This window comes from Choloepus didactylus, chromosome 4 (assembly GCF_015220235.1).
Source record: "Choloepus didactylus isolate mChoDid1 chromosome 4, mChoDid1.pri, whole genome shotgun sequence".
Classification (NCBI taxonomy): Eukaryota; Metazoa; Chordata; class Mammalia; order Pilosa; family Megalonychidae; genus Choloepus; species Choloepus didactylus.
This window is the reverse complement of record NC_051310.1, coordinates 40737684-40753216: the sequence shown is the minus strand read 5'-3', so window position 1 is coordinate 40753216 and position 15533 is coordinate 40737684. Positions and strand designations below refer to the sequence as shown.

Genomic DNA, 15533 nt, shown 5'->3' with positions numbered 1-15533 from the left:
ATTCTTTATGTTTAGAATGTGTTTCACGTAAAAATGGGCATGGGATATTTTTTTAGAAGAGAAGGAAAATAAAAAGAAAGAGAGGGCATGAGTTTTAAATATCCAAGTCTGTGTTATCCCACCCGAAATCCCCTGAGGCTGTGGCTCTGACTTCCAGCTGAGATTCCTTGGGAGCCTGCCCAGTGGGTTTGACTCCGTCCTAAGGGAATGTCTTTGTTTGCCAGGGATGCTAAGAAAAATACCACACGATGGATTGGCTTTAATAACAAGAATTTATTGGCTCATCGTTTGGAGGCTAGAAGTCCAAAATGTTGACAGGGCCATGCTTCCTTCCAGAGCCCCTAGGGTTCTAGTGATGGAAGTCTCCCATTGCTTGGTCATCTTTGTCTCACCTCTGGCTCCTTCTGGCTTCTTTTACCTGATTGTGTCCAAATTTCCACTCTTTATAAGGCCTCCAGTCATACAGGTTAAGGCCCACCCTGATTCAGTTTGGCCTCATGTAAAAAAGGATCTTTGAAATGAGTCCACACCTTAACTAATCATTGACATCCTCAAAGGTCCTGTTTACAAATGGGTTCACATCCATAGGAACGTGGATGAAGACATGGATGAAGAAAATGTCTTTTGCGGGGACATGTGTCTCTAACAGGGGACAAGACATCAAGCTACACCCCTCAGAGCCCAGCCCCAGCTGTTGAGCACCCCGGGGCCTCAGCTCCAGGCAGCGGAAAGGACAGAGCCTGGCTGAGTCCTGGCAGCTGAGAACATCTGCCCCACCGTGGGGGGAATTTTAGGAGAGCTGTCCTACTCACAAAGCGCAGGCTGGAGGGTTCTTTACAGAAAATAAAAATTTTAAAGCTTATAAATGTTTTTAATACCAGTGTGCCCTTAGGGACGGGATTTTTTTTAAACTTCTTTTTAAGGTGTAGTTTAGAGTTGGGAGAAGAGTTTGAAAAAATATTCTTTCCTAAAATGTGCTTTTACTTTTATGCTCATATTACCTTGACCATGTTGGGATTTGATGGTTGTGAAAGGTTGGAACTGCACTTGGTGATTGTGTCACATAGAGGCTGGTTTTTTAATCAAAAGCCAAGATAAACCAACAATAGTTTAGACATGAAGGAAAGTAGGGAGAGAAGGAAGAAAGAGAAAGAGGGAGAAGCAGTTACACAGAGAGGTGGCTGGCCAGGCTTCCAGTTTTTACCCAGTTTAAAGTCCTCCAAGGACTTCCCATTATACTGAGAATAAACGCTCTTACCTGAACTGGCCCTGCAGGATAGCTTTTCTGGCCTCCTGCCTGCCACTCATCTTCTTTTCCTTCTCTCCATTATGTCCCAGCCAACTGGTCCTCCTTGGTTCCTCAAACAGGCCAAGAATTTGCTGCCCTCAGACCTCCACGCCTGCTGCTCCTTCAGCCTGGAATGCTCTTCCCCATCTTCCCATGGCTGGCTCCTGCTTGTCTGTTTAAGTATCACCTTCTCAGAGAGGCCTGCTGCACCCACCCAATCAAAAGGAGCCACTAACCACCCTTTACCACAGTACCCCTTCTTACTTTGCAGCCCAGCACTTACCATTATCTGCTATTTTGCTAGGTTGCTTATTTATTGTCTGTCTCACTCTACCCAAGGAGAATTTAAGTTCTATGAGGGAAGGAGCATTTTCTGTCTTCTTCCCTGCTGTATTCCCAGAACTTTGAATAGTGTCTGGTACACAGTAGGTGCTCAGTAAATATTTGTTAAATAGATAGAGAGCTCGAAGGAAGGTTGGCTAGATGGATGGATTCCTGTTTGATACAGAGAGGAATATCTTGATAAAGCCTCCTCATCTCGGCACACATCAGGGAGGTACACCAAGGCTAGATATAAGGCCAGATCCAGCTACCAGGTTCACAGTGTGCTTCTGTGTAATCAGGGCCTTGTAGCACCCCGGCTGGACCTCAGGGACTTGGGGTGCTGCGTGGGCAGATTCTGGCCAGTCACCCTTCTTCCATGATGAAGGGACAAAAGCATGGGCAGCACATATGGGACTGAGTGACAAAGGGAATTAGGAAATCCAGGCTTCCCAGGTTTTGGCTTTGGTTCTGGAATTCAGGCAGAGTTGGGGCTGCAGTCATGAGATTGGGGAAGCCGCTTCTGATCCCTCCTGCATCCTCTCAGGGTTTGGCAATTAAAGCTGGGCATCAGTTGAAGCCAGTGGGAAACAGTCCCACCCAGAAACAAGGAAGGAGAGACTGGGAGGAGGTTTGGGCAGTGTAGGAAAGGGGATATCTGTCGGGTGTGGAGCTTTCAGCTTTGCGCAAACATACATCTCAGCCCTCCCCTAGTATAAGCTCTGCACTAGGCTCTGGGGACTTAAGAGGAAAGGAGAAGCCCCTGGTCTGATTGGGAAGTGAGATATCTAACCATGTGGTTATACTGCAAAGTCAGTGTGGTGACAGAGGCTGATAAAAGTGCTGCAGAGACTCAGTGGAGGGAGGATGTGTCAGGGAAGGCTTTACACAGGAGGGGACATTTAGGCTGTTTCTTCACTTATGGATGGGAAAATGTCTCAACCCAGATGGGCCAGGGGCAAGAGCATCCCAGCAGAGGAAGCCTGGGGGTAGTAAGGTATGAATGAGATGAGGCAATGCGGAAGGAATTGTAAGAAGTAATATGGTGGAACCATGCTATGGATAGGCAGGAGACAAAGTTGTAAAGGTGAGCAGGGTCCAAATCATGCTGAGCCTTGGGAGCCATGTCAGAGTGTGGATTTTAATCAGGTGGCAGGGAGCCACTTGATCAGATAGACATTTTTGAAGAGTCACCCTGAGGGCACCATGGAAGCCAGATTGGCGGAGAGCAAGACAAGAGACCAGAAGGTTATAGCAGTGAGAGTGCCATCCCAGCAAGAGGTGATGAGGGCTTCACCAGAGCTGTAGGGAGGGATGATTAACTGGAGCATCAGTAATGAAGTCACTAGGATTTGAAGACTTGTTAGATGCAGGGAAGGGAAGAGAAGGTGTCTACTCCCTTTTCTGGCCTTCTAGCCTGATTTAGTGGCATAAAGCTGTGCTGCCCAAAGCTAAAAATAGGCAAAGTAGCATGGGATGTCCATGGAAACATCCACACCTGTGTGTGTGGGAGGGGACGCCCTGCAAATATCATTGGATGGCAGTCATTCTCAATGTGCATTTATTGGATGATTGAGTTATCCCCTTGGTCCCTCCCACTAGGGCTCCAGGAGGCAGCGCTCACTCTTACATCAGCCCTCTCATGGAACTCATTATCATTTATCAGTGCTGCATCAGTCTCAGAGGGAGATTTCTGAGATCTGAGCTGCCACAGTCTTCCAGAGCAGGGAAAGCCTCTCCTCTCTCCACCCCACTGTAGGGAAAGTTGACTTTGAGGGAAGGTGGAATGGGATCTGTGAGCCTCGGCCCTCATTTGGTCCCCCCAGGAGAGAACATCTGTCCTGTGGCTTTATCCTTCCTGTGTGGTTGTCCATTGATGGCTTTGCAAGGAAAAGGCTGGAATGTGGCTGACTTGACATTTTCCAGCGCTGCCCATGGGGCCTCTGCTGCACAGCTGGTGGGGCCTGGACCCAACCCCAGACAGGGCTCAGTTGGTCTGCTTAGCTTGGCTAGTGCATCCAGGCCTCCCCACCTCACCTTCTCTAAAACTGCTTGGGACAGCAGAACTGGGCCCAAAATCTTGGCCAAAGTAGGTTTCCTTGTGGTAAATGGGTCTGGCTCTCCAGTTGTGCACTGCAGCCAAGACTTGGTGGGGTGGAGGCTGCAGAAGCAAAACTGAAAGTGCTAGAGGAGGAGGGTGGCACCTGCCACCTCTTAAACCAGAGATAGCTCAGAGGGGCCAGTCCAGGGAGGGACCTGGGTCTAAGGGGTGTCCTCATTCCTGGAGGCAGGAGTCAGTGGGGACAGTCACCAAAATTGCCCAGGGGCAGGGCAGACAGCAGTCTTTTATTGCACCACGGTCTTCCAAAATCTGGAAATTGGTATCATTTGGGTGTGTCTTTCCACACCCTATCCAAGGAAACTTGGATATTCTGCACACCCAGTGAACCCTTTTAGAAGTAGAACTTCACCTATAGGAAGGTCCTAGCACAGACTAGCCAATGCTGTTACAATGATCTTAAATTGTAAGATTTAAATTAAATGTAGGGTCTCTAACCCATGCCTCATGAGCAGCTTTGAAGCCCCAATCTCTAATTGGTGTATAGGTGGGCACAGGTGTGAGAAGAGTTGGGAGTCTGATGCCAGTGTAAACCTAGAGCTGGGATTGCTAGTCACAGATGTTTTTAAAGGATGCTGTGAGGAAGCTACAAGAGCTGGAGGGATTGATGAAGTATGTCTTTGAGGTCCAGGCATAATTGATGGGATGTCTAATTATGGTGGAAAGACTCCAGCAACCATTGCTTGAGTGATTCCTGGAAGGCTCTGGGTGAGATTACCTGCCCCATCTCCATCCAGCTCTCCCCTGGGAAAATCTCAGATGCTTCCGATGCTCTTCAGTTAATCCCCAAACTCCTCCCAGCTGCTGTCTTTTGTCTTGCCCCATCATCTTCAAGATACTTGATTCTTAAACATTCTTCTGGGGGCTTTGCTGGACTCTCCTTCCCTCCAGATCAGCGGTTCTTCACCTGATTTCTTGGTCCTTGGATACGCTTCAGAGATTCCATTGATCCTGTAAAACCCACAGACTTTGGTGTATATGTGCATTTTTCCACTGAGAAGGATTGTAGCTTTATTTAGGTTTGCAGAAGGGTCTGTGGCCTCCCAAAGTTAAGAAATTCTTGCTTTAAATGTACTTGGAGCTCAGCTGGATAAAACTGTTCAGTTCCAAAGTAGAATCCTAGCCCTGATCAGCTTCATATGTAGAGCTGGGGCTCTGACGCTCAGGGGAGCTTCCTCGAGGCCAAAGCAGTTGAGTTTGGAAGGAGAGAGCCCGGGGTAGCTGGGCAGAGAGGAGGGCCTGGCAGGCGCCTCAGGCTCCGTGGGGCAGGCTGTCCGGTCTGCGGTGTTAGCGGGGACCCAGAGGCACTGCTCAGACAGGACTCAGACGCCTCCTGAGCAAGTATCCTCCGAGTGTCTCAGCCCAGGCAGCCCCCTCCAGGGGCCCGATCGGGAGGCAGGGGCAGGGAAGCCAGCCGTGGTGCTGGGAGGTCCTGGTGGGAGTGAAGAAGAGAGCAACCTCGTGTTCCCGACAAGGATGAGGGAGACAGGACAGGAAGGCAGAGTCAGATTAAACGCAGGTAAAACGGGAGCAGGAGCCAAGACAGATATCTCTCTCTGGCATGGAAGGCAACCCTTAGAGGCCGGAAAGTGGGAAGAACTGCTGCTTGCTGCATGATAGCCCAAAGGAAGGTGAGGAGAGCTCTGCGGACTGAGCTGTTGACAACTGTGCGGGCAGGAGCTCTGGGAGCACGTGCCGGAGGGAGCTCGCCTTCCTTGGCAGGGCGTCTGCGGGGATGACCTCATCCCTTCCCGTCTCAGCGACTGAGGCTTCATTATTCCAGGCTCCAGGTAGACATGACGCTATGTGAGCCTAAAGGTTAAAGAAGAGCCGCCTTCACTGGCTCTCAGGGCCCCTGACTGCCGTGGAAAGCCTCTGTCGGGGCGCCCCCGTCTGTCCTCTCTGCCTTAGGGGAACGCACAGGCAGGCAGGTGCTCCAAGAGTCTGGCCATCCCCCTTGCTGCCCCTCGAGCATCCTGGAAGAGAATTTGTTCTGCCTCTCCACCCGGTATAGGCTGCAGGGGCAGGTTGTGAGAGTAAATGTGGCAGGAAAACCAGAGGAAGATCAAAAACACCGAAATGCTGTGTACCGGCAGAGACAAAATCTGCTGCAGTGAATAACTTCACACCTATTTCTGAGACTTCCCAAGCCCGGTTTCCATGACAGACTAAATCGATCCCACCGAGGCCGGCAGCAGACGGCAGCCCCACAATTGCTCCCTCGTACCTGCCCTCGGGTACTCCCTGGCTCAGGCCCGTCAGGATGCAATCCTGCTGGAACATCCCCTAATTGTGTTCCCTTGGAATAAGTCCAGGGTGCTGAGGCTAAAATCCACATAATTAGGAATGGGCGTACAGCTGGGATGTCTGGCCTTTTTTGTAATGAAACTTCTTTTTCCTTAAACTTTGGGGTCACATGGGGGAAAGAAGGGGAGTAAGCCAGCAATCTTCGGAGGAGAGGGCCAGAGGTGGTTCCCTCCCTGCTGGAAAACTCAGCAGACCCCAGAGGAGACAGTGGCATTGGCACGTGCCTTGAGTATTTTTCTTAGCAGGTCTGGCTTCAGAACGCTGGCAGGCCCTGGCTCTGGGACCCCTGTGTGGCAGTGAGTCCCTCCTGCCCCACTTTGGAGCCCTGGTAGTCATCTGTGCTCTCTGTCCCAGTGCCTGCAGACTAAGCACTGAAATGTATGGCACTCCCAACCTCAACCTCATCTCCCCTCCCCAAAGGTGAGTTGCCTGGGAACTTGAATGCAAGGGGCTGGGCCACATTCACTCAGTGCCAAGCCCTGGGGAGCAGGAGCCAATGGGACTCCCGTGGCTCTGACCTTCTGGTCAGGAGACCCCAGTTGCCCCTTCTGGAATGGACCCATCATTGGCTTTAAAATTTTTAAATATTAGTTGTCACTCTGAGTCCTCCTTGGGAAAAGGTGGGGTATGAATAATAAACAATATGGGTGGGTAGCCGTCGTGACATTGGCATACGGTCGCTCTGTTTGGTGGGCTGTGTTAGACGTGGTCATGACTATGCATCTCGACTCAGGGAGGCTTTCCTGGTTGCTCTAATCCAGTGTTTCCCAGCATCACTGGGAATTGCTGGCTAGCATCTGGCTACCTGGGCTCATGCAGACCTGCTGACTTAAAGCCTCTAGTTGGGAAGGCTTACCTCAGCGGGTCTAGGACTTGCCAGTTGTTGGACTTCTGTCTAGGGCCATCCCACATGCCTCCTTCTCTCACTTCCTGCTGTGCTTGGTACCCAATAGTGTCAGATGATGGACACTTTGCAGTTCACATTCGATTGCCACTGCCTTTGGCTCTGCTTCATGGAGACAGTGGGCAGCTTGAGACCAGTGTCTATACCTCCTGCTTTGGATGCCCTCCCAGGGTACACGGTGGGTGCTCGGGGCACCCTTTCCCACAGTCATGTTCATTCATGAGTGAAGAGCAGCTTGTCTGGCAGTGAACGCTAACTAGGTCCAGAGAATGACAATTTGCATTCTGGTTGTAGTTGTCTCCAGTGAATTAAATCAAGCCAATATGTCTTAAGCACCCATCTTGTACAAGAACATTCCAGGTTATCAGTTGAGGGTGAGGCATGTGCGTGTAACAAAGGGTCCCCCACCTTGTGATCCTCCAGAAATGGACCGTCTGCTCTTGAGACTCAGGTGGAGAGGGTGGCTTGATTCTGTGGCAGGCCGAGCAGCTCTGGGAGGTCTCTGGCTCAGAAGAGCCCAGCATGAGTGCCCCGGTGTTTGCCTATTTGGGAGAGAATCACGGTGGGGCCGATGGTCCTGAAGGATGCTGAGCCGTGTTCCCTGGGGTGGGGGTGTCTGTGTGTGGCCAGGTTCTCAGAGCCAGACCCCAGCCACACGCTGGAGGAGCGGGTGGTCCACTGGTACTTCGGCCAGCTGGACAGCAACAGCAGCAGTGACATTAACAAGCGGGAGATGAAGCCCTTCAAGCGCTATGTGAAGAAGAAAGCCAAGCCCAAGAAATGTGCCCGGCGTTTCACTGACTACTGTGACCTGAACAAGGACAAGGTCATCTCGCTGCCCGAGCTGAAGGGCTGCCTGGGCGTTAGCAAGGAAGGTGAGTGTTCTCCCCTGGGCTCTTGACCTGTCACATGCAGGCACAGGGGCCGAGTGCTCCCCCAAGAAATGAGATCCCAGGTACTCCCTTATTCAGCTACTTACTGGGTAGTTACACTTCATGGTAGGTGCCTGATACAGGGGTAGAATCGAAGGATAAGGTCCCTATCCTTATGTGTCTACTGAGGAGATGGATATTAAATAAGCATGCACATCATTGTGGTAAGTGCTGTGAGAGTGTAGTAGTTAGGACAGGCCAGGCTGCAGTCACAAGTAGACCCACACATGCAATGGCCCAACACAGTGGAAACTTTTTTTGCCTTACCCGTGCAGTGGCTCAGCATGGTCCCAGGCCATGGCATGTGTGTGGAGGGTGGGGGAAAGGGCGAGTAGGAATGCGGAGGGCTCCACACAGTCACTCTGGGCTCCAGCTGACAGTGGCTCTGTCATCTTCATCATGGGGGTCCCAAGGTCACTCTGGGGGTCACCTCCATACCAGGCAGCCAGAAGGGGTGAAGCATGGAGGAGTGCATATGGGGGAGTTTTATGGTCCAGTCCTGGAAGTGATGCACGTTACTTCTCATATTTCACTGGCTGGAACCCAGCCTCTGGACCGTACCCAATGGTAAGGAAGGCTGGGAGCCCAGGAAGAGGAGGAAAGCATGGATTTTGGTGAATATCTAATAGCCTCTATCATAGTACAGCAAGTACTGAGTACTGTGGGAGTGTATGTATGGGACACCTAAATCCGCTAAGGGGCAGATAGTCTTGGAAAACTTCATGCAGGAAGTGATTTCTTAAACCATGCTCAGCAAACCACGGCCTGCAGATCCTGTCAAGTCCATGACCTGCTTTTGTGTGGCCTGTGAGCTAAGAATGGTGTTTGTATTTTTCAAAGGTTGTAATTTTTAAAAAAAGAAAGAAAAAGAAGACTATACAACAGAAACTATGTCCTGCAAAGCCTAAAATATTTACTAGTCCTTTACAGAAAATGTTTGCTGACATCCGATCTAAACCAATGCCTGAGGAATAAGTAGGAGTTGGCCAAGCAGAGAGGTCAGGAGAGGAAAGAGTGTTCTAAGCTGAAGCAAATTAGGTGTGAAGATCTGGAAGAGTGGAGATAGAATTTTAGAGGAAGTGAAAGATGTTAGTGTGACCGACATGCCTATATGAAGGTGGCAGGAAAGGGGAGGCGGCAGGAGGCAAGATGAGGTTGGAGAGCCTTTTGATCCACGTGAAAGAGTTTAGACTTGACACATGCAGAGCCTTTGAAGGGATTCAATCAGAGAAATGATGGGATCCATATATTATTATCGTTATTTTAATTTCTATTGTGGTATCATAAATACTGCATAATGTTTTTCATTTTAACCCCTTTTAAGTTATAGGATCAGTTTGGCTTAAAAAATGATTCTGGCTGCAGTGTGGAGAATGGATTGGAGATGAGCGAGCTAGGGTCATCGACAAGGAGGCTGTGGCATTGTTCAGGCCAGACGTGATAGTGGCCTAAGTATGAAAAAGGCAGTGGGGGTTGAAGAGAAGTGGGTGACTCAAGAGGCCCTTAGAAAATAGGCCTGGGAGGCCTTGGTGATGAGTGGCCATAGGGACAAGGGTTGGTTTATGCAATGGAAGGACAGGTCCCTTCACTGAGATGGGCAACATGGAAGGAAGAGCAGAGCAGGTGCAGGGGACAGGGGAGACGAAGAGTGCAGTGGGACATGTTGACTTGTGTGTGTTCAAAGGATGAGTGTGTCCATTGTCAGCTGAAGGATCCAGGTTAAAGATACAGAATTGGATGACCCTGGTTTATTTGAAATGGAAGCTTTGGAAGAGGCCGAGATTGCCTAGGGAGAGAATTTACCATAAGACAACAAAGGGGCTTTTCCTTGTTCTAATTCTTGGTGATCAGTATAAAATCCAAAAGGTAGCTATGGAAAGGAGATGGGTAACCATGAGGCCCCAAACTTAGGACCTGTCTCCTTCCATAGCTGGGTTCTGGCCCCTTTCTGATGCTCACTGGCGTGCGTTCCCCGAGCAAGTCGCCTCGTCACCCTGGTCACCCGTGTCCGAGGCGGCTGCCTCTCTGTGATGCTGGAGCACTCTGGGTTTCCAGCACAAGTGCAGTGTGTGCTTCAAGCCCTGGCTCTGCCTCTGACTAGCTTTTTGACCATATACAAATTACATAGCCATTCTGGGTTTCTGTTTCTCCATCTGTAAAATGGGAATAACAATAGCACTACCTGCTATCTCGATTAAATGGAACAATGATTGTAAAGCATTTACCATAGTGCCTGAGCCATTGAAAGGACTCAATAGAAGTTCAAAATTACTATTCTTCATATGATTATCACCTCTGTCACTATCACGCTGTATGGCAATTCACTTTTCTGATTCCCCCTTGAAGCCAAGGTCTGTGTCTTTTTCAATTCCTAACCTCTAGCACAGGGCATGTCACCCAGCAGCAGTTCTTTAAATCTTTGTTGAATGAATGAAAGAATGAGTGAAGGTGCTTTGAGACCCTTGGAATCTGCCTTCATTTGGGAAGGAGACCATTCTGCGTTAGTGTAGACCCCAGCCTTCCCCAGGAGCACGTCCGGGCTGAGAGGGGTTAGCATCACAGAGGCCTGCACCCACTCTGCCCTCGGCCCCTTCCAGAGTGGAAGTTCTGGCCCAGGCAGCACGCGGAGGCCAAGGGAAGACCGAGCGTGGTGACCTTGGGTGCATGCAGCTCCAGGAGGCTTCCTAGCCTTCCTCTGAAGCCCTGCTTGGGCACTTACTAGCTCTGTAATCTTTGTCAAGTTACCCACACTCTCCAAGCCTCAATTTCCTCATCTGCCAAATGGACATGATAGTAGCCGCTTCATAGGTATGTTGTGAAGGCTCAACAAGATAATACCTGTGGAGAACTCAGCACAGTACTTGGCATATACTAAATGCACAAAAGAAATTAGTGGTAGTAGAGGAACCCATTCCCGGGCTGAAAACATGACATCGGCCTCCCTGGGCCTCTCTGTTCTGGCGGTGGCAGGAAAGCCACAGGGGTGGCAGCTCCGGGGACTGGAGCGGAAAGGTGGTCATCTGGTATCTTGTGGCGCCCTCTGGTGGGCTGAGCGGGGCTTGCATGCTAGATGCGGGGCAGGAAGGGGTGAGGTGGGGCATGAAGCTTGGGAATGAGGATAGCTTTGGGCTTAAGAGACTCATGTTTCGGAAATGCTGCATGAACACAGTGGCTTTTCCCAACTGGACTCCTCGCTGGGGAGCTGAATTCCCTGCAGGGCATGGAAAGGCCAGACTTTTGGAAGGTTGGGGCTTCTCTTTCTGAACCAGCCCTTCCCAGTTCGTAACACACCTTCAGCAGGGTTATTGTCACCATCCTGTGAGGCAGGCAGAGTGGGGACTGGTCCCTCCACTTTACAGAAATGCCGACTCCTCCTTGAAATTCCCTGAGGATGCCACCCGCCCTAGGTTTGGGCTTTTTCTCACCCTTGCCCTCCCAGGTGATTAAGAGCCTGGTTTCTGGAGTCAGATAGCCCAGGTCTGAATTTGCTTCACTACAAAATAGCTGTGCAATCCTGGCTGAGTTACTGAATATCGCAAGCCTCAGTTTCATCATCATAAAATGAAGATAACTCCATAACCATCATATAAAGTTGCTGTGAGGATTAAGTGATATAATGCAGGTAAAGCAATTAGCACAGTAAGCCATAAAAAATGAGAACCAGTTACTACTGGCTATGCATTTTGTTTTCCAAGTCTCAGCTTGGTGGTCACGACTGCCGTAGGCCTCCTCTTTACATGTGTGTATCTTTCTGCCCGCCACTGAGAGACGCAGCTGCTGGGTGGGGCAGAAGGAAGATGGGGTTTGGAGCCAGGTAACCTGGCTCTGCCACTTCCCAGCTGCCTGGGCACGGACCTGTCACTCTATCTTCCTAAGTTTGTTTCCACATCTGTAAAATTGGATATACCGGTATCTATCCCTCCCCCACCTCCCGCCCCTCATGTTCTGTGTCTCAGGTCTGAAGGGATGTTGGCATCACTGGCAGGGACTTTGAGCTGTGGGGTCACATGACCACTGGATGGGCTTGGATTCTTCAAAGCCCTTTCTCCACCTCCATGAACTCAGTCCATCCTCAAAGCAATGCTGTGAGGGAGGCAGAGCAGAAGCATCATAGCCCTGGTCTGCATCCCCATTCTATAGAAGGATCCAGACGGGCTGAAGGACATGCACACAGTCACACAGCCTCCAATGGCCACATGGAGCTGGCCCAGTGCTTGTCTCTCCAGCTCCTGTTCCTCCTGCAGAAGTAGGCACAACCAGCCTCCAAAGCTGCTCAGCACCCTATGGGGAAGGGTAGGTGTTAGCAGAGCAAGCCTTGGACTTTGTGTAAGTCACTCAACTGCTCTGAGCCTCTGTTTCAGGATTTGTAAAGTGAAGGGGCTGGACCCCATGGTTGCTAATATTCCTTCCAGCCCTGACATTCTGCAGCCAGGTCCCAGGATGTTCCCAAAAAGTCTATGCAAACATCTATCAGCATCAACGCCCTTCTCATCTAATAGCTGAAGGGATTCGAGAGAGGAACCTGCAGGCATCTGGCCCTATGGAAAAGGAACTTTCTTTAAAGATGTTGGCTTGCAGTGGGTTCACCCAGGCATAATAGGGCCACATACACCCACAGAAAAAGAAGCATGGCCATGCAACTCCTGGTCCTCTTTCAAGTCCACTCGTCATTCTGGGACCATAGGGACGGGGATCCAGGGATAGGAGAAGCCCTATCAGCCCTCTGGGTCAAGACCACTCGAGTGTCATGTGTTCCTATTTGTTGCAGGTGGTAACCTTGGCAGCTCCCCCCAGGGAAAACGAACAGGCCCAAACCCACTCAGTAAGTTGCCTTCTTTCTGGGGCTCCCCTTTTTCCTCTATGGAGCCCCTAATGCAACTTCAGTAGTACAGCTGGGGTGGAGGGGTTGGCCAAGCTACCTAGGCTCCCATTTGCATTCTTTGCTGAGTTTATAAGAGAAAGATTGGGTTGGTGCTAAGAGGATCCTGCCATCCCCTCCTTACATAAGCCCCTGCCACGTGTGTGTCCTAGCCCCAGATTGAAAGGCTGGCATCTTGGAGTAGGTTGATTTATGCAGAGGAGCATCCTCAATCTGTACATACTGGGCAAAGCCTAGTTATCTGGAATGCCAATTTTTTTTTTCAGTTGCCATTGTGATGTCTCACAGTGGTAAAGGATGGACTGGTAGAACATGGGCCTATTTGCAAGTCTAGGCTACTTGTTCCCCACCCAGCCCCATATCTAACAGCAGATGGAAAAGGCTGCTCTTTGGGGGAAGTTTATATGTGTAGTTTGATTTCTTACAAACCCAACTCTAACTTACTTTCCCTTTTTTTCTGCACCCCTCTCCCCTTCTCAGTAGGAAGCCTCGTCTAAGAACAGAAAACCAAAGGGCAGGCGGATAGCAGGGAGACCGGATCATCAGAAACCTAACCTTCGCCGTTGCCCCTGGCCCAGCCACATCGCATGTACATAAGTGGTGCCCACCATGTTTGCACTTTTAATAACTCTTATTTGCGTGTTCTGTTTTGGGTTTCATTTTTCACGCCAATATCTAGTACCACAGTGGGAAAAGGAAAGGGAAGAAAGACTGTTTATTCTCTCTCTTATTTTAAGTTTTTGGATCTGCTACTGACAACTTTTAGTTTTTTTTTGGGGGGGGGAGAATATTGTTGGGACTGAGAAGAAAGAGATTTATATACTGTATATAAATATATATGTAAATTGTATAGTTCTTTTGTACAGGCCTTGACATTGCTGTTTGTTTATTCCCATCCCTCTCCCTGCTGTGGGCTGTGTGGGCCCTGGATACATGGTCCACTTCCAGACCCCAGGACTCTATTGCCAGCCCACCTGCATTCTGCTTGGAGGCCGACCCTTGTGTGCATGTAGATGTGAGCCCTGCCTTTATATTGTAGAGTCCATTGGTTCTTTCTGGTAGGAGGAGAGTACTGCTTTGTGCCATAAGCTGTCAGGCTGGAAAGTCACTTGGCCTTTGGGCTCTTCTCCAGGGGTGGTTGGTTTGGGGAGCAGTGGGAGCTGCCGCTGGATGGGAGGAGGTTCCAGCTCATATGAGCGGCCAGCATAAGCACCGGTTCTCCCACACCCCATGTGCTCCTGCTATCCAGACTGCCAGATGGCCCAGAATCAGTGGGGATACCAGTATCTCAATGACCCACTGAGCAAATTATCCTCAAAGGATTTGCATTAGGTCAATGAAACATTTTGATCCATGTTTAGCATCTGCTCTGGGTACAGACCATGTTAGGCATGAGAGGGGAGGCAAAGAAGAAAAAGACACACAATAGGGCCTAGTATTTAGTAGATGCTTACGAAGTAGTAGTTATGCAGTAAAAGAGCTCAGAAGGTCTCACTGGAGTGTGCAGTGCCAGCAGGAAAGCGGATGAGCTGAGAAAACTTCTCACCTCTCAAATCCCACAAGTGCTGCTTCCCAAGACTCAGCTCTGTCAACACTGGGGTCAGACTGGGTTTTTACTTCTCTCCTGTCTCCCTACTGCCATCCTCAGTGGTCACTGTAAGCTTGAGGGAGGACCTGGGTGAGTCACCTTATTGGTAACTCAACAGTGTTTTTTTGTTTGTTTGTTTGTTTTACCCAATACTGAGATTCTTTCTGCTCCCTTAAATTTTCTCCAGGCTTTAGACTGATTCCAGAAGCAAAATTGATCTTGGGTCTCCTACTTCTGCCTCCCAAGCTGAGCTTTCCACCGACTCCAGGGTTCAGGATGGGCTTCCCAGCCTTGTGCTCAGGGTGCATCTTCCCCTGCCCGTTCAGATGGCTTTCAGGCAGAGCAGCGAGTGACACTTGACGCCTCTTCCCATGGGCAGCTGTGGCTGCAGTGAGGAAGGTGGGGAGTGTAGGCACGGTGTCCTCATAGGATTGCTCTTGGGAATCTGGCCTCTCACATTCCATCCCATGCTCTGGGCCTCATCCCACATTGTGCACCCCCTGCATACACCCTCCCTTGGCAGGCTGTTTATTCCACTTGGGGTCTGGGAGGCACCATAAGCACTGGTCAGGGCCCTGCTCAGAGGGAGGGACTCAATGCGGAGGAGCGTGACCTTCTCAGGACTGGATCCAGTGGAGCCTTGGGTTAAAGGAGGTCCCTGCTGTCCTGGCCAAAGGCCTAGAAGTTTCTCTGGGGTGATGTGGCTCCATCCTGACACGATAAGGTAGAAAGCAAACCCTTGCCCATTAACTTGGACCAAAAAACTCAGCGTGCTGGAGATGTGTAGGTCTCCCTGGGCAAACAGGAGGGTTTGCTGAGAGCTCAACCTTGTTTTGGGGTCTGGAGGCAGAAGCTTCCTTATAGAAGTTCAGAAGTCAGGCAATTCCTCTCTCATATGTGTGTAGGCTGTGTTTTGTGGGTTTCCTTTGTGAGGGAGGGAGGGAAACAATTTGTAGCTTGTTTTATAAAAAATAAAGATGGGTAAACCTTGGTGGCTATTGTCTCTTTCTTCAGGTGGCTTCCTCTGATGGAACACCTTCATTTCCTGGAAGGTTTGCGCATTTTGTCTGGCCTGGGTGCCCTGCTCTCTGATCTAGGAAGTCTGAGTTGCTGTTAATGATGTACCCAGAAGTGGCCACGAGGTGGCGCTGCGCTTCCCTGGGAGGACAGTGGCTGACCCCAGGCCCTCTGCTAC

The 15533-nt window shown here is 50.2% G+C and overlaps 1 protein-coding gene across 6 annotated transcripts in view; it reads left to right on the top strand.

Annotated features, from left to right (window-relative positions):
• Nucleotides 1-15332, top strand: part of SMOC1 (SPARC related modular calcium binding 1) — a 159816-nt gene extending 144484 nt beyond the window's left edge. For 3 of the 6 annotated variants that reach the window (XM_037832421.1, XM_037832419.1, XM_037832424.1), the window contains exons 11-13: nt 7570-7814; nt 12640-12693; nt 13231-15332. In XM_037832421.1, the coding sequence (XP_037688349.1) occupies nt 7570-7814; nt 12640-12693; nt 13231-13247 (316 nt within the window). In that variant the 3' untranslated portion in view covers nt 13248-15332. The remainder of the gene's footprint in view (nt 1-7569; nt 7815-12639; nt 12694-13230) is intronic. The other 3 variants (XM_037832420.1, XM_037832423.1, XM_037832422.1) reach the window with 3 other exon arrangements.
• Nucleotides 15333-15533: the final 201 nt, after the last annotated feature.